The sequence below is a fragment of the Haliotis rubra genome, unplaced genomic scaffold, assembly GCF_003918875.1.
Source record: "Haliotis rubra isolate DU_JTF1 unplaced genomic scaffold, ASM391887v1 Scf499, whole genome shotgun sequence".
NCBI lineage: Eukaryota > Metazoa > Mollusca > Gastropoda > Lepetellida > Haliotidae > Haliotis > Haliotis rubra.
The window spans coordinates 674,605-700,276 of record NW_025767189.1 but is presented as its reverse complement, the minus strand read 5'-3'; the positions used below and the strand labels follow the sequence as shown (position 1 = coordinate 700,276).

The 25,672-nt window shown below is 40.2% G+C and overlaps 1 protein-coding gene across 3 annotated transcripts in view; it reads left to right on the top strand.

Moving 5' to 3' along the window:
- Window positions 1–5,727: 5,727 nt before the first annotated feature.
- Window positions 5,728–25,672, top strand: part of LOC124291649 (transient receptor potential cation channel subfamily A member 1-like) — a 43,697-nt gene continuing 23,752 nt past the window's right edge. The window contains exon 1 of one of the 3 annotated variants that reach the window (XM_046728701.1): window positions 5,728–6,166. In XM_046728701.1, the coding sequence (XP_046584657.1) occupies window positions 6,110–6,166 (57 nt within the window). In that variant the 5' untranslated portion in view covers window positions 5,728–6,109. Of the gene's footprint in view, window positions 6,167–12,974; window positions 13,441–20,309; window positions 20,807–25,672 lie in introns of those variants that run through there. The other 2 variants (XM_046728700.1, XM_046728699.1) reach the window with 2 other exon arrangements.

Sequence of the window (25,672 nt, the reverse complement as noted above, 5' to 3'; positions counted from 1 at the left end):
GCGTCGCTCACGGTTCAACTTCAATAGTGAAAGAAGCGGCCCAACAATGTCTTCAGCGCCAACCGGAGAAGTCCGCCGTAAGCGAAATAATGATCCGGTCATTAGCAGCTGAAAACAGCTGAACTGTAAACCAATATACGATTTATTCAACTGATACTTAAACCAATAACGCGTGTGTTCTCAGATAATCTCATATTTTGTGCCCGGTTACAAGTATCAATTCTCCGGAAAGTGTCCCAGTACAAAACTGTTTTCTTTCCATTAGTCGGTATTTCTGAGTGAAATTACAGGCAATTCCATTGATCCACCACGGTAGTGTTGACACTACGAGTCTGTCATTAGAACTCTACTACACTGGATCCTGGCAGCGTGATGCTGCTCTGTACAGATACCCTATCACCCACACCCCTTCTAAATGACATAATAACAATAATATTTAATAGTCATGAAAACCTAATGGAAAAAATGGAACAAATAGCACTATGAAGATCTATTGTTTCATTTCGGAGTCTCAAGAATAGACCAATGTTTAGACAAAAACATTTACTCAGACACGATGAGTTCACGTTATCACGACATCTCGGCGCTATTATCAGCTTCCGGGTAATGACAGCTTGTTAAATCTCGTTACCATTGGTCTCTTTCGGCTATTTACTTATGCAAATCTGAGAACTATATTCCATCGCTTGATCGAGTTACAGGACTCGATGCTGAATGCCCTGGCTAAGCATATATATATATATATATATATTCTTAGCAACATCACGGCGGGATGGAGTACAGGACTCGATGCTGAATGCCCTGTGCTATATATAATAATATATATATATATATATATATATATATATATATATATATATATATACATATACATATACATATATATATACATATATATATATATGTGTATGTGTGTGTGTGTGTGTGTGTGTAAAAGATTTTGTGGAAAAATTAAAGTGGCACTACTCCTTCGTCCGTCCGATATAGCTTAGAAAAGAACCAAATGCATTGACGACCGCTGTTGATCCAGAACGTATGCATAATATGCGTATATTTATATTTGGATCAATAACATAAGCAAATAATTTTGCGAACGATTGCAAACAAACAAGACTGAGCCGAATTAGTGAGGTTAATTGGTATTAACTGCAATATATTTGGCGTGAGTGAGTTTAGTTTTACGCCGGTTTTAGAACTATTCTAGCAATATCACGGCGGGGTACACCAGAAAAGGGCTTCACACTATGTACCAATTTGGGGAATCGAACCCGGGTCTTCGGCGTGACGAGCCAACGCTTTAACCACCGCCGCTTGTTGAGTTGTAGAACAGAATACAACAAAAGTGGTACTTTATAATTCTCGAATCTAGGCTTCCCCGAAATTACACCGTGACCTTGACGGTGACGTTGAAAGCTGTTCACATCAACCATGTATGGGAGATCATGGAAACTGCCGCCGTGTTGAAGAAGTCAGGTCTCTTTTGGAAACCCTCATCGTTACTCAGGCTTTGAGATCGCTTGGTGTTCGTTCTAGATTTGTGGGGGGGTGGTGGGGTAGCCTAGTGGTTAAAGCGTTCGCTCGTCACGCCGAAGACCCGGGTTCGATTCCCACAAGGGTACAATGTATGAGGACCATTGCTGGAATATTACCAAAGGCGACGTAAAACCAAATTCATTCACACACTCACTCTTGGATTTTGTATTGTTCGATAGCTGCTGATGTCAGCACTAAACGCTTGTCAAATGAGTCAGAAAATGGCCACCCTCAAGCCAGTGTCCACGTGTACAAACTCATCTCTGCGAGTGAGTCATTATGGTTTTATGCCGCTGGCAGTATCACAGCTTGAGACACCAGAAATTGGTTTCATACATTGTACCCATGACGGGCGAGCGCTATAACCCCTAGGCTACCCCACAGGACATCCATTTGGAATATTACTTTCTTTTGACCAACATGATACTCATTTTTCAATGAATCAATGCCCGAGGGGCACGGGTTGTCTGGGACACCATATCGAGATGATTGCAAGGTTCGAATCCCATGTTGGGCATTATAATAATTATTGGTTTTTATGCAAGTAATCCTTACTCTTTGGATTCACAACGTGGTGGCATATTTTACACAGTTCAATCCGTCCTTTCTTCCGCAATAGTGAGTGAGTGAGTGAGTTTAGCTTTACGCCGCACTCAGCAATATTCTAGCTATATGGCGGCGGTCTGTAAGTAATAGAGTCTGGAAAAGACAATCCAGTGATCAACATCATGAGCATCGATCTGCGCAATTGGGAACCGATGACATGTGTCAACCAAGTCAGCGAGCCTGACCACCCGATCCCGTTAGTCGCCTCTTACGACAAGCATGGGTTACTGAAGATCAATATTCTAACCCGGACCTTCACGGGTCTTCTTCCCCAATAACGTGGCCTGACAGGTATAGTGTCATCTTGACCTGCAAGTGTGCCTGGGTGGTTGCTCTTACTAGTTTTTCTCCCCATGTTTACAACACAGCGGGACAGCGCTTTAATAGAGTGAAGCCAACATTCATGTTCAACACTCCTCGACTGAATGAAGTCACCATAATCCACACAGAACTTTTTGTAGTGTCAATGCAAAGCATTATCGGGAATCATTTCAATTATAGTTCGCCCGTTACGTTTACTTTGCACTAAACGTTTCTTCACGAACACTGGCAATTGAGTTATTGACGTGTTTGTACTTTACTGTGATGTTGTCACTATGCCAGAAGCTGCGGGAATATGTCTAATTGAGTTAAAGTATTGTAAAAAAATATACTGTATCAACTCGACGTTTATAGATTAACCGATAATTTCCTTGGAAGCAGGACAGTTCCACAAGTGAATACTGACAAATTACATCGCCAAGACAGTTAATAACGTCTTCATTAAGGATATGATGCGAGAACTCAATAGTACATGGAGCGTGATCATCTACTGTAGCATAATGATGGCGTGTTGAATATATGATCATTACGTTCCGCTGAATTCTCATTCGGGTGCTCTGGATGCAGAATTAATTTTCTAGTTTACATATCCATTTGTTTATTTTTTGTTAGGAATGGTTTGCTTTCTACTCATCTGCCTACTACCTGTATCTCTCGTGAAGGTTATTTTATATTATATACTATCAAAGAAAAGAAACGCATAGAGATTTTGTAATTTTAAAAGTTTAATAATTACCTTTTGTGTTCAAACAATCTGCAAAATATGTAACAAATGTGTTGATAACATGATTTTACAATTGCACAAGTAAAAAATCGAAAATGTTGATTTCGCTGAGATTTCTTACAAGGATTACAAAGGTATCACCACAACGCAACAGAAACCACCTTCCAGTCAAAATTGTGCAGCAAAGAGCATGCACTGTGTGGCTATGAAAATCCAGATTACTTCTTGAAATCGGCATTCGTTTTGAAGGAGTTTCAAGGTCAAATCACTACGCCACGGAACATCGCCATTGAACGAATCCACGCTGGAGATTACCAATCTTCCGTTGCCAGCCGTCTGAATGTTAGTCTGGGCACGATATCAGAGCTTACAACTCGTTATAACAAATGACGGTCCCCGTACAGGCAGACCTCGAGTCACCACTGTAGCCCAAGATCGGTACATCCGGGTACTACATTTGCGTGATCGTGCCAGGGTGCCTGGACTTTGAATGATATCAGGTCAAACTGTACGGAACAGGTTGAGACAGGTTGGACTGAGAGCCAGGAGATCCGACGTCGGGCCCGTGTTACGTCGTCACTATGGCGCTCAACATCTGCGTTATCTAAAATTATCACCTTGAATGTATAGACAGTTCCTTCTTCTAAACTGATGCAAAAATTCATTTCCTAAAGTCTATTTGTGGACGAGTTACACTTGTTTGAAAATACAACATTTTTGAAACAGATTTCTAGGTTATGCGTTTCTTTTTTGGAAATAGTATACGTGTATGTCGTATCCAATGTTACACACCTGACCTTAATGTTACTAAATTGTTTTACGGGTGTTTAAAACATAAAAACGTAAAAGCCAGAAATATGACAGTTACGATTATCTGACGAAATTAAGCAAACAGAATTATGGGTTTCGAAATATTATTCTTTATCATACACTATCCCTTGAAATACTTTTTTAAGAGTTATTATTTAAAAACCTCCACGGGTTTCTGCCGATGTGTCCGCGTTTGACAGTGGTCAAACGAGGACAATAAAATGCCACCTGTAACAAACAAAGACACATTACGAGCCTATGTTGGTAATCTATACCCATTTTGTTTCTGGTTTTGGTAACATAGCGTTTTTTCCGAACAATCTACTCACCTGATGTCGTTTCAGTAACGTTATCAGGCCAAGGTAGATGGTACCATTTGTGTGTCTAAGAGCGACAACAATGTTTTAAACATGGACATTATATGACCATCGCAATTATTACGGTCTACTTTTAACTTATAGGTAATACTTAACCTGGTGGTTAAAGCGTTCACTCGTCACGCCGAAGACCCGGGTTCGTTTCCCATTTGGGTACAATTTTTGAAGCCCATTTCTGGTGTCCCCCGCTGTGATATTGCTGGAATATTTCTAACAGCGGCGCGACACTACTAAACTCACTCACTCCCATGAAGGGCACCAAATGCATCTGAGGATCTCATCATACTTGCTCCACATCCAAAATTTCCAACGACTCTCACAATCTAGCAATTCGTGCTGTGCTTCATTTCACCACTCAAACTGTTGCAATAAAACTATTTAATAATTCAACAAATTCCTGTGTTGCAAAACAACAAAACAAAACTTTCATTGTACGACAGCACTGAAGCATGTTGTGTTGATGTGTTTTTGGTGTATCGTGAAAATTGAAATGGTTATGACACAATTTATAATGCAGTTGTATATTTATTGATCTGTAGTATCTCCAGATAGAGAGGAATTACAGAGAACACCGGATCACCACTGTACCCAAGATATCTTTGTACGTAGATGTTCCTGTTGAGATTCACAATACAAATCATTGGGCCATCAGTACCCTCCATCTAAGAAGGAACCTGGCTTTTGTTTGTTTGTTGTAATACACTCAGCAATATTCCAGCTTTATGGAGGTGTTCTGTGAATAGTGGAGTCTGGACAAAAACAACCTGGTGGTTGGCATCAGGAGGATGGATCTGTTCAGTTCGGATACGATGACATGCCTGAACCATCAGATCCCGTTAGTCGCCCCGTACAACAACCATCTCGCAACAAGCATGGCTTAGTACATACCAGATCTTCACCGACGCAGACCTTAACTCAAGGTCAGACAGGATCAGGGAAATACATAGATATAGTAGAGATGTCAGAATCTGGGAGAAGCTTTAATTTGTTACTTGTTCTTACTTGCCTGGAACTTATTCCAGCCATATGAAGGCAGTCTGTTAGCGATAAAATCTGGGCCATCCGAACCAGTGATTGATATTCTGAACGATATCTAACGCCATCGGGGTTTGTTAGAATCAACCAACTCAACAAACCGCGTCTGACCTTCTGATCCATTTACTCGCATCAGGGGGACAATCATATGTTGCTGGGGACCAATTCTAGCCCGAGGTATCTATAGCTACAATGGTGCTGTAATTTGCCAGTATTTATGATATTCTATGACTTCGGCGTGTGGAAGGTCAATTAATGATTCTAAGTGCTGACACTGACCAGCGAATTGTGCTTAATGAGTCACAAGCCTACATACCTGTTAAACAGAAGTGAGACCCAAATTGCTAAAAATTGTTTGCTATAGTTTGAGTGATGAGTTGAGTGTATTTATCCAATTATAACTGCACCACAGATCGATACACTAACCATCCCTGGTCTGAAACGTTGTTTATCGATATTATCAGAGAAGCTGACGTCCGTATGTTACACCGAATACTCCAAGCGTACACTAGAAGATTGTGGTTGTGACGCTCATTCAATGTTGCAAGGACTGAGAGGGCGGAGGTTGTCATTACCCAAAGCGTGAACAGAGGTATGTGAGAAGTATAAGGCAGAGACTGAACGTGTGGGACAGGAAACCTGCAATTGTCTTTTTCATCCTTGCGCCCCTACCCCGCGGTTCCCTTACCCTCGGAGAGTAGCAATGACGGTGGTTGGAGAAGTGTGTCTAATAACCGAAAGTCCTCTCCGAATGTTGAAGGTAGGTTGCTATGTTGCATGTCAAGGAATAATGAATGCCAATGGGTGATGCTTGTGGTGGCGTACGTCAATGTGGGCTTCACACATTGTACCCATGTGTGGAAGAAACTCATTACTACTTTAATGACAATGATGACGTCGTTAGCAGTTACCTCTACGTTCCAATGGATGACGTTCTGATGTTAGTTTTAATCATATTAAATGCCAACTTATAAATACTGCCTGTCTATACACCCATATTTGGTGGTGGCTAAAGTTTAAACGAACACGAAATATTATTGGATGGTTGTGTATTGGACATAAGTAAAACAGGTGATAGTATGTCACAGTGTATCTTATCAATTAGTGTCCTATCAAATATGGGACGCAGTTTCACAATGAGTTGAGTGATGTTTGACTTGTCAAATGTACACTGCTTTTACCCGGTCGTTTATATGCAAATTATCAATATCGGACAATCACATCGAAGTAAATCACGGGTATACTAATGTATAAGAGTTTTGATATACTCAGCTAACAACTAGTGTGAACAAACTATTTTATGGATAAAAACAAACCTATCATAGATATGTGTATTCCACGTATCGTCATCGTCGTCGTCATCATCATCATCATCAACAACAATGTTGTTCGATTTTACCAACGTTTGAATGGATACACACTATTTCAGCTTTGAGTTTTCCATCATCATCACCATCATCATCATCATCATCGATGTTCCATTGTACCACTCATTCCACACAATTTATGCTTGATATTTTATCGCCCACACATACACACGCATGCACGTCGTCATATGAGCGAAATTTTCTCAAGCACGACGTAAAACCCAATTTTCCCCCACCTCACCTATATCATGAAATAATTTCAGGAAGTGTGGTTTGTCCCCGCGTTGTTACACGTGTTACAACCAGTATCCCTATCCACGGCCAGATGATGTATGCAACGGGTAACCTTCCATTCCGATACACATAGCAGATGTTTCGAAAACATTGTCACTCTTTACATAACAGGATACCATTACAACCTCATCGATCAGTTACGTCTGTACAAACGACTGGCAGCCACGAATAACGCCCTGTTTACACATTACATGTTCTCAAGCTATGTTTGGTTGTTGTTTAACGCCGCACTCAACAATATTCCAGCTATATGGCGCCCGTCTGTAAATAATCGAGTCTGGACCAGACAACCCAGTGATATATATTGTGAGCATCGATCTACACAGTTAGGAAATGATGACATGTGTCATTTAGGAAATGATGACAGTCAAGTGAGTCTGACCATCTGATCCCGTAACGTCGAGCATGGGTAGCTGGAGTTCAGTTTAACCCGAATCTTAATATTGTGAGCATCGATCTACACAGTTAGGAAATGATGACATGTGTCAATCAAGTCAGAGAGTCTGACCATCCGATCCCGTTACGACGAGCATGGGTAGCTGGAGTTCAGTTTAACCCGAATCTTAATATTGTGAGCATCGATCTACACATTTAGGAAATGATGACATGTGTCAATCAAGTCAGTGAGTCTGACCATCTGATATCGTTACGACGAGCATGGGTAGCTGGAGTTCAGTTTAACCGAATCTTAATATTGTGAGCATCGATCTACACAGTTAGGAAATGATGACATGTGTCAATCAAGTCAGTGAGTCTTGACCATCTGATCCCGTTACGACGAGCATGGGTAGCTGGAGTTCAGTTTAACCCGAATCTTAATATTGTGAGCATCGATCTACATAGTTAGGAAATGATGACATGTGTCAATCAAGTCAGTGAGTTTGACCATCTGATCCCGTTACGACGAGCATGGGTAGCTGGAGTTCAGTTTAACCCGAATCTTAATATTGTGAGCATCGATCTACACAGTTAGGAAATGATGACATGTGTCAATCAAGTCAGAGAGTCTGACCATCTGATCCCGTTACGACGAGCATGGGTAGCTGGAGTTCAGTTTAACCCGAATCTTAATCGTTCTGATTTCTGAGGTGATACAGCCCGGAAGTTTGAACTTCTGGATCATCATGGTCCAGACAAACAGTATACAAAGTTTAATATCCGACTGTCCTGACTTTTTGAATCATATTGTGGTTAATCTATGTTTAATGCTCAAAGGATAGTTTAGTACAATAAAACTTACATAGGTGTAATTGTTTCTGTTTTTCTTGACGCACATACACAGACTTTGATCCACTTGTTATTTTCCTCTTTCAATTGATGAAATAATTATGTCAATGTTCTGTGGTATTTGTTGAGTGCGGGGGAGAGCACGTGGTGAACATGACAACGTAGCGTTCTCACACGTGTTCAAATCTACGTCTCGCCGGTCCCATCGAGTTCGATTCACCGGCAAAACAACTTTATTAAACCTATATCAGTCACAACTGAGCTGTTACAGCATATATGATTATTATTATACTTCTGTTATTTATGATGATGTCAATATTGTTATTGCCTTCACAATGCCTGTGGTTTTGACTCAGAAGTCCATTCATGGTACAATCCTTGAAATACCTTTTACCTTGCTTGTCCCTTTTAAAACGAATGTGATTGGCCGGTTCTTGTTGCCATGAACACTGTCCTTCTTACGCTCTGGTTAATGGGTGCCGGTCTCACATTCTGCGAAACGTTTTGGTGGGTTGGACTACGCATCGTTTCCTAGGAGAAGTCCCATTTCCTGTCTGGGCTGCGTGTAAGGTTGGCCTGGGTCCTTAGCTGATGATAAGCCTAATCAGGCTGACTGTGTTGGGATCAACCAAACTCTCTTCGCTGCATTTAGTTATTTTATCTATACGATAATGGTTATTATAATACAATGAAGTCATTTACATTCAAGAATTATCTGTCCCCTTGACCCGAATGTGACTGACACGATTGTCGACCTCGCTGACGAAATGTCACGCTTGCATCCCAAGTAACCAATTGTCCGACTTCCATTGTACTTTGTGTCTAACTCCTGGTACCTCTCTGGCGTTTGACTGACATCGGGAGTCTCCTCATTCTGCGAAATGGTTTTGATGAGTTCGACTAAGTAGCATTTCTTGTGTCAAGTCCCATTCCCTGTCTGGGCAGCGTTTGAAAGGGGCAAGGACCCTCATTTTATGATGAGCCTTTCTCGCCTGACTGTGCCAGGATCACCTTCTTTGTTGTAAATATTTATTCATTTTAATTTATATTCACTTCGAATAAAAGCCTCACCCAGTTAAATACCGATGGGATGATACGAAAGCACTTGAACGAATTTTCCTTTACGCAACAGGCAAATACATTACAGTGCCATTTCATGATGAATGATGAAATAACAGACCATCCCAACCAGTGGTTTAATAGCATGAACGTCTTCAGTTACCGAAGTGAATAACAAGAATAAAGTAACGGAATGTTTTATTGTAAGCAGGAAAAAACAGATGCATTCTGAAAGGATCTGAGTCGGTGTTGTTGACAACGTTTGTACGTTCTAATTATTTATTAGATGTATGTTCATCTTGTTCTTCAAGAATATTTGCGTTTGTTGATGCTTCAAACAAATATGAGAATAGTATCGTAATTAGTTTCGATCCAGATTGTCCTATCGAATAGATTAAAATTAAATTACAAACTTTTTAATAAAGATTTTTACATTAGTCTTAAGAGTACTGCGCAAAGAGCATTGAATATATTATATCTATGTCGGTAATAGACAGAAACGGTAATAGTGTAGTCATTTGTATTTAGCATTAATGTATTGAAGGTAGTCACTGACAGAGACAGACACAGGCAGATGGACAGACAGATGCAGTCAAACAATTAGTTTCATTACTAACGTATTAAAACACTAGCACCACTCTGTATAGACAGACGGATGAACATGTATATTTTTGATAGTGAGATATAAGAGACACTTAAAAATCATACATACATACAGTTATATTCGGTAGTACGGTATAAACAAAACCAGTCCAAAACTACATTCATGAAATACTGAAAATATATGCCACTGTTTCTGTTAAGATTCAGTTAAGGTCAATAACGATTTGTTTAAACAGCGATTAGTTGTCGGGAATGTAAACTGTGATGCGGAAGGTACTATATTTAGATGCATTTCGAGTCAGCCGGAATCTGGAATCTTCCAGAACACCTACAGACAATGGGGCATAGTACGGCACATTCTGGAAGGTACTAACACTATATAAGGGGGCAATGACATGCCTCCATCATGTCACATTACATCAAAACCAACTTGTGTTCGACGATAATTATTTCAATAGTCGCGACACATACTAGGCCCACTTCCGTTGCTGCTGGGTTAATATCATTATCGATGACTTTATTGCTTTCCCATAGTGACTGCACTTATATTTATGACAATCATAGTCATTACTTTGCAGTAATTTCTATCGATTTGTAAACCTCGTTAATGCTATACTAGAGCTGTTAATGGTATTGATATTTTTTTATATTTTATTTAAAAAAAAAAAAAATTATTATTATTTTTTTTTTTTTTTGGGGGTGGTGTTGGTTTTTCACTGTACATTTCTGGGTTAACGTATTGTTTCAACCTGGAAATCAACACGTTATAATCATAACAGTCATGTACACAGACAGATACTGGGGCACAGACAGAAACACACATTAAGTATTACGGTAGGAGAGAACCGGCCACACAAACATTGTCCTAGAGAGAGCCAGACAGGCAGGCAGATGTAGTGCACAGATCAAACGTTACATTCAGTATTACGGTAGGGGGAGAACAAGCACAAACATACATAGCAATAGAGACAGACAGACATATAGAACACAGACAGGAACTCCCAGTAGTAAGCTGCCAAACACGTTCACCCATCCAATGACTCTCCGCGCCCAACGTTGCTCAACTTCAACTGATTTGTGACCTGAGCTCTATGCACAGGACCACACACCGACACAAACATACATAGTCCTAGAGACAGACACAAACATACATACTCCTAGAGACAGACACAAACATATATAAGACACACACACACCACACACGTGCGCGCGCACGCACACACACAAGAATGGCATAACGTTTTCATCTCTGCCTGCTCAGGCGCGGGTGAATCACGCTCAACAATGCCGTCGTCCAGTTCGATATTCGATGGGTTCCAACACAAACAAAGACAAAAAAACAAAAACTATGCTCAAAAGCATGACAATTCGTGTTCTTCTCTATCATTATGTTTCCGTTACCACTTATTTAAAAGCGTGAGGTAACATAATATTGCTTGAGGCCTTTTATAACGGTTCTACTTAAAAGCAGGCAATAATAGCACATGCGAGTATCTATATATTTTTCACTTATTATACGTCATCGTCAACATGGTTGAATCAGTTATCGCCAGTCATGCCCCCGCGTGGTGACTGGTACAATAGAGAGGCTTCTGGATGGATCTCACACCATAGTTGCAATCGCTTTCATCACAGCTATATAACGGTGTTAGTCACGCTATCAGTGTGTACACAACACCACAATCACATCTGTCAGGTGTCACTGGAAGGGGGCTTGAAATAATTACACTGGGCAAGATAAAATGACCACGACCGTAACACCAACTTAAGTCTCAAGATTTTTTTTCTCACATGCAAATATCGGACATAAAGCCTTTACTGAACACAAAACACAATACTCCTGACAGTGATATATTTGCAGTGCTTGTGTGTCTGGGGTTTATGCATGGCCATGCATAGGAGAGGTTAGATGGAATGTTGACTGTTTGTTTCGACCACTTTGAATGAATAAATACAAGCCACAAAGCCATTTCCAGAATCATAAGCAATTCCTGTTGTAAGTAGAGTCCATTGTATGATTCAGACTACATTATCACAAGCATGTGTTTATGGATCATTACAAAATAATGATGATGCCTGCCAAGTGTTAGCGAACCGATTAGCGGATCCTTCTACCCCAGCGGCACTCGTCACAAACACACACCAAGGCAAGGCAATTATTCACCTTAAAACACAGTAACACATGGGACAACGAAAAATTAGGATTGCATCGAACATAATTTTGATAAATTGTGTGTCAAATTTATAACATTATCCACCTGTTTACAATAAATAACAACCTCGAACTTTAAAACCCAAATCAAAATACTTATGCGCCAGAGTTGTATGACGCTATGAATTCTTCATAGTGAGAGCGAGTTCGGTTGTCCCTCCACAATTTTATACAGCGGTTACTAAAGGCTGGAACTACCGGACATTGGTCAACAAGGGCAAAATATATGCCTTCTTTTTGTTACAAAGAAAGAAAACGGCGCAGCTTTGAAAATCAAAGGAAATTATGTAAGGTCGTTTTATTAAAAGTTTCGATTACGTTGTTTATTTTACGTATTTATTATTGGGATTGGCCCTTTATAATTATATATTTGAAAATTTGTTATTTCCCTAACCAGGTTAAATAACGTAACCTTTGCATTTTACATGCTTTCGAGAAATTTCTCTTAGGTTCTACTATACACATACTTGTCACTACTATATAAACAGATTCGATGCTAAATGGTTTTAAGTCATCGGATATAGTCAGTCGTGTGCATGCTCCTCAAAATGTCAGTGACAGAATCTGTGAGGACTGAAGATAAGATTGTGAGTGGCCATCGTAATTCAACACCCTGAACCGTTTGATCTCTTCCCGCATTAGTGAAAGTCCCCTGCATTATGTGTAACCAAACCCGTGGTTATTTATGGGGGTAATGCATGATTCTGTACTCACTGGTCTCTTTATCAGGACCCGCTGATTTGTGTGTCAGGTAGACGATTACTAAACAAATACTTCCGATTGATCGACCTGGCTTAACAGTCTCAGTACTTGTCATCAACAGCACACGATTAGTTGTAGAACACTCCAACTGCATGTTGAACAACCGTAACAATTAGACGCAGTACAAACGTTCTGGGTAGTTCTCCTTCGGGAGCTGTCGTCACTGCCCCACACAACGGAAGCGTATGTTAAAACGTCGGCGTATAGCACCGTGTTTACACCTCCCGCGTCAGTTCAGCTTAATCACCGTTAGTGTATCAATCCGTCAACGAGGATCAACAGAGCACCATGCTCAAATCACTTCGCAAAAAGTCTTTCGGGAGCAGTGTCCACTCACAGTCTAGTCAACGTGGAAGTGTTTCCTATATTAGCGTCCCCACGAAAGACCGGGGTAAGGAAAGAGTATGGAACGGGAAGATACCCTTGTCCCGGATACGAAACATATCCCAGAGCACTTCAGTCGACAGAGACTTCTGCCTTGTTGATGAGAGTCCATTCCGGATGTTGAAGGTAGAGTGTACTTTATGTATTTGTTCAAGGTAGACCGTGCTACCGATGAAAGATGTTGACGAAAGATACGTTTCGTTGACATTCAATGGGTATAGGTAAACAGAGCCGACATGGCCCCTGTGGAGCTAGTACGAGCTAAAATACTTTTCACTCGTAGTTTTACAGTATGCCGTTGCTTCATGCGTGACTTAGCATGAAGTTAAGATCAGAAAGTCTTTATCCTGTACGTTGTTGTTGTGTGTTGATAGGTTAATAGTTTGTATTTCACGCTGTTTGCCCTTTCTGAATGGGTCGGCGACAAATCTCCTGTCAATAACCCCTCGGCATATAGACATGACTGGAAGGTTCTCTCGTATCGGGTGTGTAATCACTACCAGTAGCCCTCCCCTTTCCTCTCCTCCCCCACCACGTCCACCCCATCACCTAACCCACATCACCCCACCCCTAAGGCATCAGCCCTAGGTAATAGTGAAATTATGCTCCATAACATTCGTCCATTAAACCCTGAATGAACATTTCTCTATCTCGTCATTGCTTTCCTTCTACCCCCCAACCCCTTTCGTTTATCTACCCCCGTTCGTCACCCCTACCACCTCCCGTCACCCCCAGGTTTAGTGACGCCTGTGACATTCGACGGTCGTACGGGATATGAGCATTCCTCTATGTCTTAGGATATAGGTTAAGTCATTGCTAACAACTCTACGAAAATACATGCCATCCCCTACATGTATTCTTGCAAGGCTTGTAAGGCTGTATGTAGTGTATCCATTGATGTGTGAAGCATTACTCGAAGCAAAATATATGTATTGACCTGGAGGAACTGTGTCCCTGTATGGGCGACGCATGATCACCACAAACAGACTAAACTTCTGCAAGGCGTCCTTGCCAGTTTATATCGCCCCTTAGTCATGTCAACACGACCAGCCATGTTATCTTGAACGGGGCGACACTACTGTAGTTAGAGAGAGGGGTGTATGGCGTAACGTGAGCACACTCACCTCTTCCATGGTCGGTCTGACCTTCTGTATAGAGAATAAACCCATCCACTCACAGCGTTTCGAAACATACTTCCCCAATCTACTATTGACACGCCTGTGTAACTGTCCTATAGGTCAAGAGGGTGACACAACACAGTCCGAACTTCGTCAGCCTCATCCCCCAGAACGTCCAGTTTGTCGAGTCATCCCTCATCGTATAACCCCGACATTTTATTCAAGCCCCGCTCACACGCTCCAGTTTTAAATCTCATTTAAATCCCACATTCAAGTTCTATTTAAAGTTTACAATGCTGTGACATTTACTCCCACTATTACTCAACCTTACTGCGTCCCTACTCGAATCATCTGGCTTCATGATGACAAGCAAAATTTCATGCTTCAGATTTACACTTCCGGGCAAATGTGGAGGGAATTTCACAACATGCGATAGCGATATCCCTGAGATGTAAACCCCCTGGGTGTCAAATGATTCATGACAAACCTGCTTATACAAAGTCGTTTAGGCATTAACCTGTTTATGTTTCTTTGCTATGCTGAACATTATTCATACCGTGCTACTATATGGCTAGCAAGAGGTGGCAAGGTCGCAGAAGTAAGGTTAAACACTTCTCAATGGATGTGGATGAATGCGCTCTAAAGGTAGTGTCTGTTTAACATTTTTGTTCATTGAAATTTTCATTCCTAATCGTGAAAAACGATTCCGTTTCTGTGTGAGTGACAACGGCTCTCCTAAATGATTACTGTCAAAACGTTCGTGTTGATATTACAGAATTAGACCCGTTACGGGTCGTTCATTCACCCCCGAGGTTCATAGTTGTACATCTGTACATCTCAGTCTATACATCTCAGTCTATATATCTCAGTCTGTATATCTAAGTCTCAGTCTCGGTCTCAGTCTCGGTCTCAGTATTATACTCCACTGAATTAAATGAATTAAATTTGTGTCGCAGACATTGTGTCTGAGATCGCCCACATAAATGTTATAAAAGAAAGAACAGATGGATGCAACCGTTGTTTTCGGGTTCACTTGGGTGTTTCTGTTGTCGGAATATTTTGCTTTAAGCTTAAATAAGGTATTCAATAATATTCATTTCATTATTTTGTGACCGCTTAAAAACTGTTTCGCAATTTGTTATTATTGTGTTTCGATTCTACATCATATGGTAAACTATGTAAACAACGTAATGAAAAATGAAACGAACAAAGTAGTCTCGGTGGATTGAACAGGGCGTGGCTGTAGCATGCTATCATTGTGATGTGTTTCCACGCACGGCGCTAATATGTTTCTAGTTAAATAAATCTAACATCACACAAGGGGCCATTATGTTCGCTTTAGATTCATCACAGTAATGCACTTGTACAAATATCATCACATCCCATTTTAATAGTGATTAAAAAATGGGCAATTTAAAATCCTACTTAATGTTGATGAATTTAATCTGATACAGAATTTTAGCGATGTTTAGCAGAGTGTGGCTTATGCTATTAGATGTACCACACGTATGTGTTGATTTGTCGTGATCTAACAATCTCTCTCTCTCTCTCTCTCTCTCTCTCTCTCTCTCTCTCTCTCTCTGGACATATTTTGAGTTGATATATAATAAGGAAAGTACGATACTTAATTTTGAGTTGATATATAATAAGGAAAGTACGATACTTGTCAAGAATCTATACCGATCATGATATAATACAGAACCTGTTATCCATAAAGTATGAAAAATTTCTCAATACACACATTTACTTCGTCTATAATGGTAGCTACGCCCCTGACAAAAGTGCATCAAGCGTTTAGAAATTTTGTCCTACGCGAATAAGCACGTGTTAGCGTGTGCGCGTGTGTGTCAGTGTGGGAGTGAGGGATCCAGTCCAGTACAGGTACCCAGAACGACATATTTTCATTTACCAGCTGAATGACAGCTATGATACTCGAAACGTAATACGAGCACCAACTTTGTATTTGTGTCGATGTATTTTTCGTTATGTAATATCAGATATCGAGTTAACTGATCTTGTTTAAATTTCTTAATTATTATAACGTGTTGTTGTCTACTGCAGAAAGATCAGTGTGGTGGTGCGTGTTTTCTTTGTACATATGTATGGTTGGCAGAGTCGTTTGGTTGTGGTTCATAATTGTTTTCAACCAAAATGTCTTAATGTCGCCAATCATTTGTACCGCTATAACCGACTTCTTGTAAAGTACTAATTATCGTTATGTAAAGAAAACCTTTCTCTTGTACCACCGTGGGTGGTTCTTTTTGAGAATAAAATGATTTAAAATTTGAAATTGGTAGACAGAGAACCTGGTCATGAGTAGTCAGTAATATGACAGTGGTTAGTGTTCAGAATGTCACATGTGCAAGGTGAAATGTTGACGGTGAATCCTGGTGTTAGAATTAGGATGATCAGAGAGCTGCCGGGAAGGCGGTTAAACTTAACTCTTGAAATATTGCTGAGGATAAACTCAGTGCCAGAGTTTCGGGGTAGGTTTGGTCAGGAGGCTTTTGGATGTCAAAACCTCAGGTTCGACGTTTACCCAAGAGTGCGGATATGGCGCTGACAAATCAAATACAAATCAAACTGAAGACAATGGAAGATCCGTAAAACAAGCCATTGTGTGGAGGTTTCAGCTGGGTCCTCCTGGTAGATGATGGTTAATGCGCGGTACGCATTATGTACCTGGAGTGTCAAAGCTTGTGAAGTACAGAACCTCCATTTGTAACCGAGACAAGAGTGACACCTTGAACTATAAACAAGTGTTGACATCATCATGTCCAAAATAGTGGTTGTTTAAGGGATAAGAAACTGGTCGATAGTTGTAAATAAACCTTCAAGTTAAAATCCATCATTGATCTGATATCCCAAGTAGTGTCACCTTACCAGCTGTTGTAGGCTATGAAGTAAATCGTTTCAAATGTCAAACGACAAGAGCTGTAAACATGGCTTTACATCGTTTATATAACAAAGCATTTGCAATTCTATTTTACATCTTCTGTGGTATTACCTTTCTATTTCCTTTGGCATGAACAAGTGGTTTTCTAGACTGTGGTTTGGTAGATGTTATACATCACCTGTGACGTCATGGACTTCATCTGCAAGCCAGTTTGAAAATCTCATTATCGGATATGTTACGGCATCCCAGTGATTTTATCTGCTTATTAATTGCTTTTAGAATAACACCCGCTACTAGGATACATCAAATGACAATTACCTATCGACTTGCAACCCATTACCACTTTGACCACAGAGAGGAAATGATAAAGCGATATTTGAGTGGGTTATGACAAATGTTCTTTTTCAAAATGATCGTGCATTTAAATGTGGAATACCATTTCAATCCCTTAACCCTTGTAATTGTCCTGCCAAAACGAATGATTTTCAAATTTAGGAAGAATATATACCCACCAACATTCCAGTTTATACAGAAGGAGCTCACTGAAATTGTAATTTAGCAAAGTATACCTACCTACCAAAGTATATGTCATTAATTGTAATACAGACTACTTCAATATGGTTTGGTCAAATTGCCATGCTCTATTCTCTTATACACGCTGTCATGCAAACCCGTGTAAATGCTTAGAATAAATAAACAAATTATAAAACAACAATTTAATGAGTCAAACAACTCTTTCTATGACTTCTTATGATTTGATCATGCTGTTGATCACTGGATTGTCTGGTCCAGACTCGATTATTTACAGACCGCCGCCATATAGCTGGAATATTGCTGAGTGCGGCGTAAAACTAAACTCACTCACTCACTCTTATGACTTGAGAGCGTGTTGCTGTCACCAGAACATTGTGTTGCACCTAAAGCGTTGAGTCACCCACAGATAACATCCTGTCAGTTTGCTAATGGGGATTAACCTCTTTGGGCATGTGGACAAGGCATCTCGGATACCAAGGTGCGCTGTTCGAATCCTATCAAGGTCCTCAGAAATTCTATTGTAACCCCACTCATAAGACGCCGGTCTGCATTTGAGGCCAAAACTTCACTCTCAGTTTATGATGTGTTTGTATGCGTTGTATTCATTTATTTTTCGTTAGGGGGTGAGCAATACTGAAGCAATCAATATCACGAAGGAGAATACCAGGTTTGGCTTAAGTTTACATATGTGAGCGATCGAACTCGAGTCTTCGCTTTAACCACATATCCTTTTCATTATAAATGTGTTTACAGGCAGCATCATGAAACTACTCTGCTTATAATTTATGTGAAACACGTTATTGGGTTCTTTTGACATCTTAATAAAGCCACGGTATTGTACGCATTTTATCATTAACAGGACTGTCTACGTGTTGAGGCTCTGGCGCCAATTATTTCTGAAACAGAATATCGCTCCAATGAAATATTCAAGTCCCTTTATTTTTTTAAGCACTGAAGCCTGTGTGAATAATGAGCTGTTTTCTCATATCTCAGTACATTTCTGATGTAACTGCTTTTTCCAAGTGTAGCATTATGAAGTGACATAGACATTTACAACGCCTGTGGGTAATCAGACATACATGTATGTACTTATTGAGTTTTATATTTACTTTCATCTTTAGGAAACACCTAAACGGTTAATGGTGTTGAAACTATTCCGTTAATTTTCTGAGTAGCCTCTAAAACGGATGGGGAATACGCTCGTATGTAAGCCTTTAATATTCGGTGAAATTGAATGAGGCTTATTTAGTTTTCTATATTTTCTTCATTAGGAAACACCAAGACTAGCTGAGGCAAAGTGTAAAAGTGTTAAAACGATTCTGTTAGTTTTCAGTGGAAACCTTTTACGTGATAAAAAACTGTGTACATTATATTTTATCGTGGCATGAGTAGCCTCTTATAAGGATGGCAAATACGCTCGTATGTAAGCCTTTAATAGGTGGTGAAATTGAATGAGGCTTATTTAGTTTTCTATATTTTCTTCATTAGGAAACACCAAGACTAGCTGAGGCAAAGTGTAAAAGTGTTAAAACGATTCTGTTAGTTTTCAGTGGAAACCTTTTACGTGATAAAAAACTGTGTACATTATATTATATCGTGGCCTGAGTAGCCTCTTATAAGGATGGCAAATACGCTCGTATGTAGGCCTTTAATATTTTTTGAAATCGAATGAGGCTTATTTAGTACTGTATATATTTTCATCATTAGGAAACACCTAGACTAGCTGAGACATACGGGTAAAGTGTTAAAACTATTCCGTTAATTTTCAGTGGAAACGTTTGTACGAGATAAAAATTTGTGTACGTTTTGTTTAGTTACCTCTAAAACAGATGGCGAATACGCTCGTATGTTGGACCTTTCAAATTTGATGAAACCGACTGCGGTTTACACAAGGAATGGACTGACCACGTAACCAAACAATTAATGTGTACCGACGGACTGAAACCCAATAAGTGCTTGCCTGATTGATTTTCTGTTTTCTAGAATCTATATATTATCCCCAATACCATATAACGTCCCTCCAATGTCTCATGAAAGTAGTCTATTAATTAAGCAAACTGCCAGCCAGATGTTGATAATCCAAATCGAAATAAACACCAGCAATCACGATGGACAAGTACGGGTTAACAGAATCAGTGGTGCATTTAGTACACGCGTTTGCGCTGCCGGAGACTAACACCAAACAACTTGTCAAACATTAGGTATTACCTTTGTTGTATTTATTGTGTGCCGTTCCTGTCAGTAGATAGCGACAATGTATGTCCTTAATCGACGAGTTTTCATCACCGTATGATCTAGAACATTGATTTGTATTAGTGGATTGGTGTTGAGTATCGATTTCCCGTTATTTAGCTATTCGTTTGATCACATGACTTATACAACCAATACCAATGTGTTTGCTTGGTGGCACAATCGTTTTACCGGAGGGTGCGCCAGAGGAAGAACCATGGAGGATGACGTAAACATTTTTTGGGATATCGAAGCTTTCAGCTGGAACTGATCAAAGTAAGATCACATATCATCAGACATCGTTTCGTTGTACGGAGTTATCACTCAGCTCTGGAACTTCTGATTGATACGTGATCGCTACGGAATAACTGCCTTATTATCAGTGTAACATAAAATTGTATCACGACGTTAAAGAGCATCATTCTGAGGGCAGTGTGCCTTGGGACTTCAACTTTAGGCAGATTGTGATCTAGACAGCATGCCGTTCACAGCTGAATTATTGAAAACTGGGAGACGATGGTTAGGATTAGAACATCGTCTAGCAGATGTGAGTCCCCACCCCCTGGAGTCCCTACCTACCCCCAAACCGACGTGTGGTCAGTGTAGGAGACCTAGCTATATGATGGCCACAGGACATGGTCTGGTGGTCGATGGGAAGGACAATAGCTCTCAGTTCGGGAGTCAAACATCCCTCGCCACAATCACGGCATTGGAAGTAAGTGTACTATCTTTTTCTCATAATTTCGTTTGTTTATTTAATTGAATGACCTGCAAGGTATATATTTTCACCAGTGGCGCTACAATTTCTGTAGGTGACCGTATGCATTTATGTTACGAGTGTAAGTACTCTGCTAGTAATTTCTATAGGAGAACTTATGCGCATTCCTTAGGAGGGTACTGTGCCCACAAGTAATTTCTGTAGGTGACCGTATGCGTTTATCTTACCCGGGTACTGACTCTACAACTAATATTTGTGGGTGACCTCATGCATTTATCTAACCAAAGTACTGACTCTACACGAACTTTCTGTAGGTGACCGTATGCGTTTATTTTACCCTGGTACTGGCTCTACACGTAATTTCTGTGTTGATCTTATTCCGTTTTTCTTGCAAGGTTACTGAGTCTACAAGTACTTTCTGTAAGTGGCCGTATGCGTTTATTGTACCAGGGTACTGCCTCTACGTTACAATTACTTTCAGTGGGTGACCGTATGTGTTTATCTTACCCTGGTACTGACTCTACAACCAATTTCTGTGGGTGACCTCATGCGTTTATCTAACCAAAGTACTGACTCTACAAGTACTTTCTGTACGTGACCGTATGCGTTTAGTTTACCAGGGTACTGAGTCTACAAGTATTTCTAAAGGTGACCATGCGTTTATCGTGCCAGGATACACATTTGACACCTAATCTCTGTAGGTGTCCGTATGCGATTATAATACAAGGGTGCGCATTCTACACGTAATTCCTGTGGGTGACCTCATGCGTTTATCTTACCCTGGTACTGGCACTACACGTAATTCCTGTAGGTGACCTCATGCGTTTATCTTACCCTGGTACTGACTCTACACGTAATTCCTGTAGGTGACCTCATGCGTTTTTCTTACCCTGGTACTGACTCTTCACGTAATTTCTGTAGTTGATCTTATTCCGTTTTTCTTGCAAGGTTACTGAGTCTACAAGTACTTTCTGCAAGTGGCCGTATGCGTTTATTATACCAGGGTACTGACTCTACACGTACTGTCAATAGGTGACCGTATTCGTTTATCTTAACAGGAAGCTGAGTCTACTCGTAATTTCCGTAGGTGCCCGTATGTGTTTATCACTAAGGAGAATACCAGGTATTGACATGCTTACTAGATTCCAGACTTGCCAATCCCAACAGTAATTTCTGTCCGCGGTGCAAAATATGTTTTCATACCCGGGTACTTACCTAACAAGCAGTTTCCGTGTATAGCTATAGCATATGTTATTTTGCATCTTTTTTTTATCTCTACAGGATTCCAAAGTCACACGTACGTTTTGTAGGAGCCCAGGGTTCCAACAAAGTTGTCATGTGTTTTAAGCTTACGATAGTACCAGCCAATCACGTATGATCTGTGGTTTCCTTATGTTTCATTTTACCATGGTGCCTTTTCCGCAGGTGGCCGGTGCTTTTATATTGCCTGGATACCAATCCCAGAAGTGTTTTATATTGGTGCCTTATAAGTGTCCCTTACCAGGGTGCCAACTTAGGTTCCATATGTTTTTCTCTTACTTAAAATCTTAGCAGGGTGCTAACCCTAAAGGTAATTGTAATCTTACCAAGGTGCCATGTAGGTGTAGTATGTTTATATCTGAACAGGGTGCGAATCCAACAAAAAACGTTCTGTATGGGCGTTTTGCTTATAGTGGTATGATAACATTGTACGGACGTGTATATTGGAACATATGTGGACAATGAAGTTCCTTAGTACAACACGGTTTCTATCGTTGTGGTATTTTTTGTACTGATACATATTTGTGGACCAAATGCCATTCCGTTATATGTATCATATACAGCGTTATTATAACAACATAATTATTTAATTGTAAGGTGGTTTTATACTTTTCACATAACGTTGATAGAAAAGTCAGAGCCAGATAATAATAAGTCTCGATTTTCTACCGAAACAGATTCCTTAGTGCGTAAAGGGAAGATGATGGTGATAACTATGTAAATGGATTGCTGAACATCATGCTATGGCTTGCCGATTGCATTATTTAGTAATAATACCATCATATGACGACCGATAAACAATCGAGAACCAAGTGAGTGAGTGAGTTTAGTTTTACGCCGCACTCGGCAATATTACACCCATATGGCGGCGGTCTGTAAATAATCGAGTCTGGACCAGACAATCCAGTGATCAACAGCATGAGCATCGATCTGCGCAAATGGGAACCTATGACATGTGTCAACCATGTCAGCGAGTCTGACCATCCGATCCCGTTAATCGCCTCTTACAACAAGCATGGGTTACTGAAGATCAATATTCTAACCGGATCTTCACGGGTGATCGAGGACCAAACAAACCAGTGATTAACATCATGAGCAATGATCTACATCATCGGCGTACTACGACAGGCTATCAACTAAGTCTACAAGGCACCATCCGATCCATTAAGAAGCTGTGAAAACTCTCTGAAAAGGATAGCATCGGGCAACAAGTTGTTATTTGTGTCTGCTGATTTCCGTAATTGCAGGGCAACGCCACGATTGTTCCGACAAATATAATCTGCGCAGTTTATGCAACATTTAGCGATGTTTGATTGAAGCTGACCTCAGCCTTTAAGGTGATCCAGGTACCGGACATGTTGTTACACACCTTACTCAGAACCGTAGCTGTGTGAAGTGGACATCAAACATGCAACAATGGATTGTGAAGTGGTACCGTTATCAACACTATTACAATGTCATTTGTTGCGGTCCGAGGTGAAACTAATAATGCGTACCACTTGCCATGATCGTGGGATCAATGCTGCACGTGGTTGCATGGACACATTGTCTTGTCTAATGAGAAACATATACACAAGAATAGACATGTAACTCAAACTATAAAAGTTGAAGACTGACAGTAGAAGCGACTGGTTCGTCAACAGTTTTGAAAGAAATCAGACGTATTTCCTGTAGAAAGAAACATGGTCGATATTGACGTGATATCAGGATGTAACAAACCAAACACTGACTGTCAAAATATTTCTCATGAAAACCAATTAGCTGTAACGGATATACGAGAGCTGATTGATAATGACTTAGCTAGTTCTTGTAACGATTGATTATATGGATAATATATGAGTCCAAACAACCATCTTCCCGTACTTGGCCGAGTTTGTTTATTTTTCAAAGATCACATCCACCCCCTGTATATTTTATTGCGGAAAGGTTCGCACAGTTGACTCAAGATTACGTGCACATATCTCTGGGATATCATGTAATGTCCACAACAAAATGTTTCAGTTATAGTATTACTATGCTATTATTTCTCCGTAAGGCTTTGAACTTATCAGTCAACCGTCGTATTCTTTAGTCATTTATCACTGACAGAGCACTTCATTCGGCTATTCATTATCTGAAAAACGTCGACAGGAACAAATCGTGGAGTTATTGACATGGTACGGTTCCTAAGCCTTTGGCGTGGCCTTTATTAGCGATGTTTAACACGCTGTGTTTTTCCTGATGCGAGGACCGAAGCATTAATTATTTCCTAACGTCACACGGTGGACGGTCAAAACCCGACAACCACAGGAGAATATCACCATATACACTAGAATTGTACCTGAATTCTTCAATGGGCAAATTTGCGATATAAAACAACATTTTGTCTTCGGAGGAGAATACTCTACCACAGATCATGTATGCATTTTGAAAGAATAACACAGAAATTTCTGTTTATAAGAACGGAGATATCATGTGACATTTTTTACCATAGATTCTAATATTTATAAAATGGGGAATAATAGCAGTGTTTGTTATCGGTCTCTAATGTCAGTGTAAGACGCTGTATCCTTACACTACTCCTGGTTTTCATTTTGGGGGGAGTGAGTGAGTATGGTTTACGCCGCTTTTAGCAATATTCCAGCAATATCGGGCGGTGGGGTAGCCTAGTGGTTAAAGCGTTCGCTCGTCACGCCGAAGGCCCGGGTTCGATTCCCCACATGGCTACAATTTGTGAAACCCATTTCTGGTGTCCCCCGCGGTGATATTGCTGGAATATTGCTAAAAACGGCGTAAAACCACACTCAGTCAGTCAGTCAGTCCAGCAATATCACGGCGGGGGACACCAGTGAACCCATGTGGGGAATCGAACCCGGGTCTTTAGCGTCACGAGCGGACGTTTTAATCATTAGGCTACCCCATGCCCCTGGTTTCATTTTAGTTTTAGTCAGGATTATATACTTAGTCCACTTGTTTTTTAATCCATATTATTGGAGTATCAGCAGAGAGGTGGCATGACTTATTTGTATATGGTACTTTCCGGACACCAAATCCTATAGCTTATGTTGAATGTGGAATATCCATTTAATATACATTCTGTAAAAACGTCAGATATTGCTTTTGTTTTGGACTTGTGCGGATGTCATAAGAGCATTTGAGAAAGTAGCAATGTGTTGTTTTTTTGTTTTCATTCGGACTTACAGAGAAGTTCAAGATATTGGATCTATGAATAAAACCAACAAAAGCCTTTCTATATATTCATAAGAAATCCTTGCTAAACACAGGGTCCACTGTAAACAGCATAAGCTTGTGTTTATTGTTCTGTATAAAACAGTAATTATACGCGTTTGGCAATGGCGGGCGTATCGTGTTCCACTAGTGGCGCCCATCACGAACATATGCAAGCTGCCGTGTGATTTGTTCACATGAAAATATACACATATGGTACAAATAGAATTACATTTTGCCACAGATGCTGGAGGATGTCTTATGAAAGCTTTTTACTTGAATTCAGAAGTTATTTACGAACCTGAACAAAGTCTTAATTTTGGGATATGAAAGACATCATCAAAATATTTAAAACGATTTAGACCTGGTACGTTATGATGAAAGATGAAGGTGGGA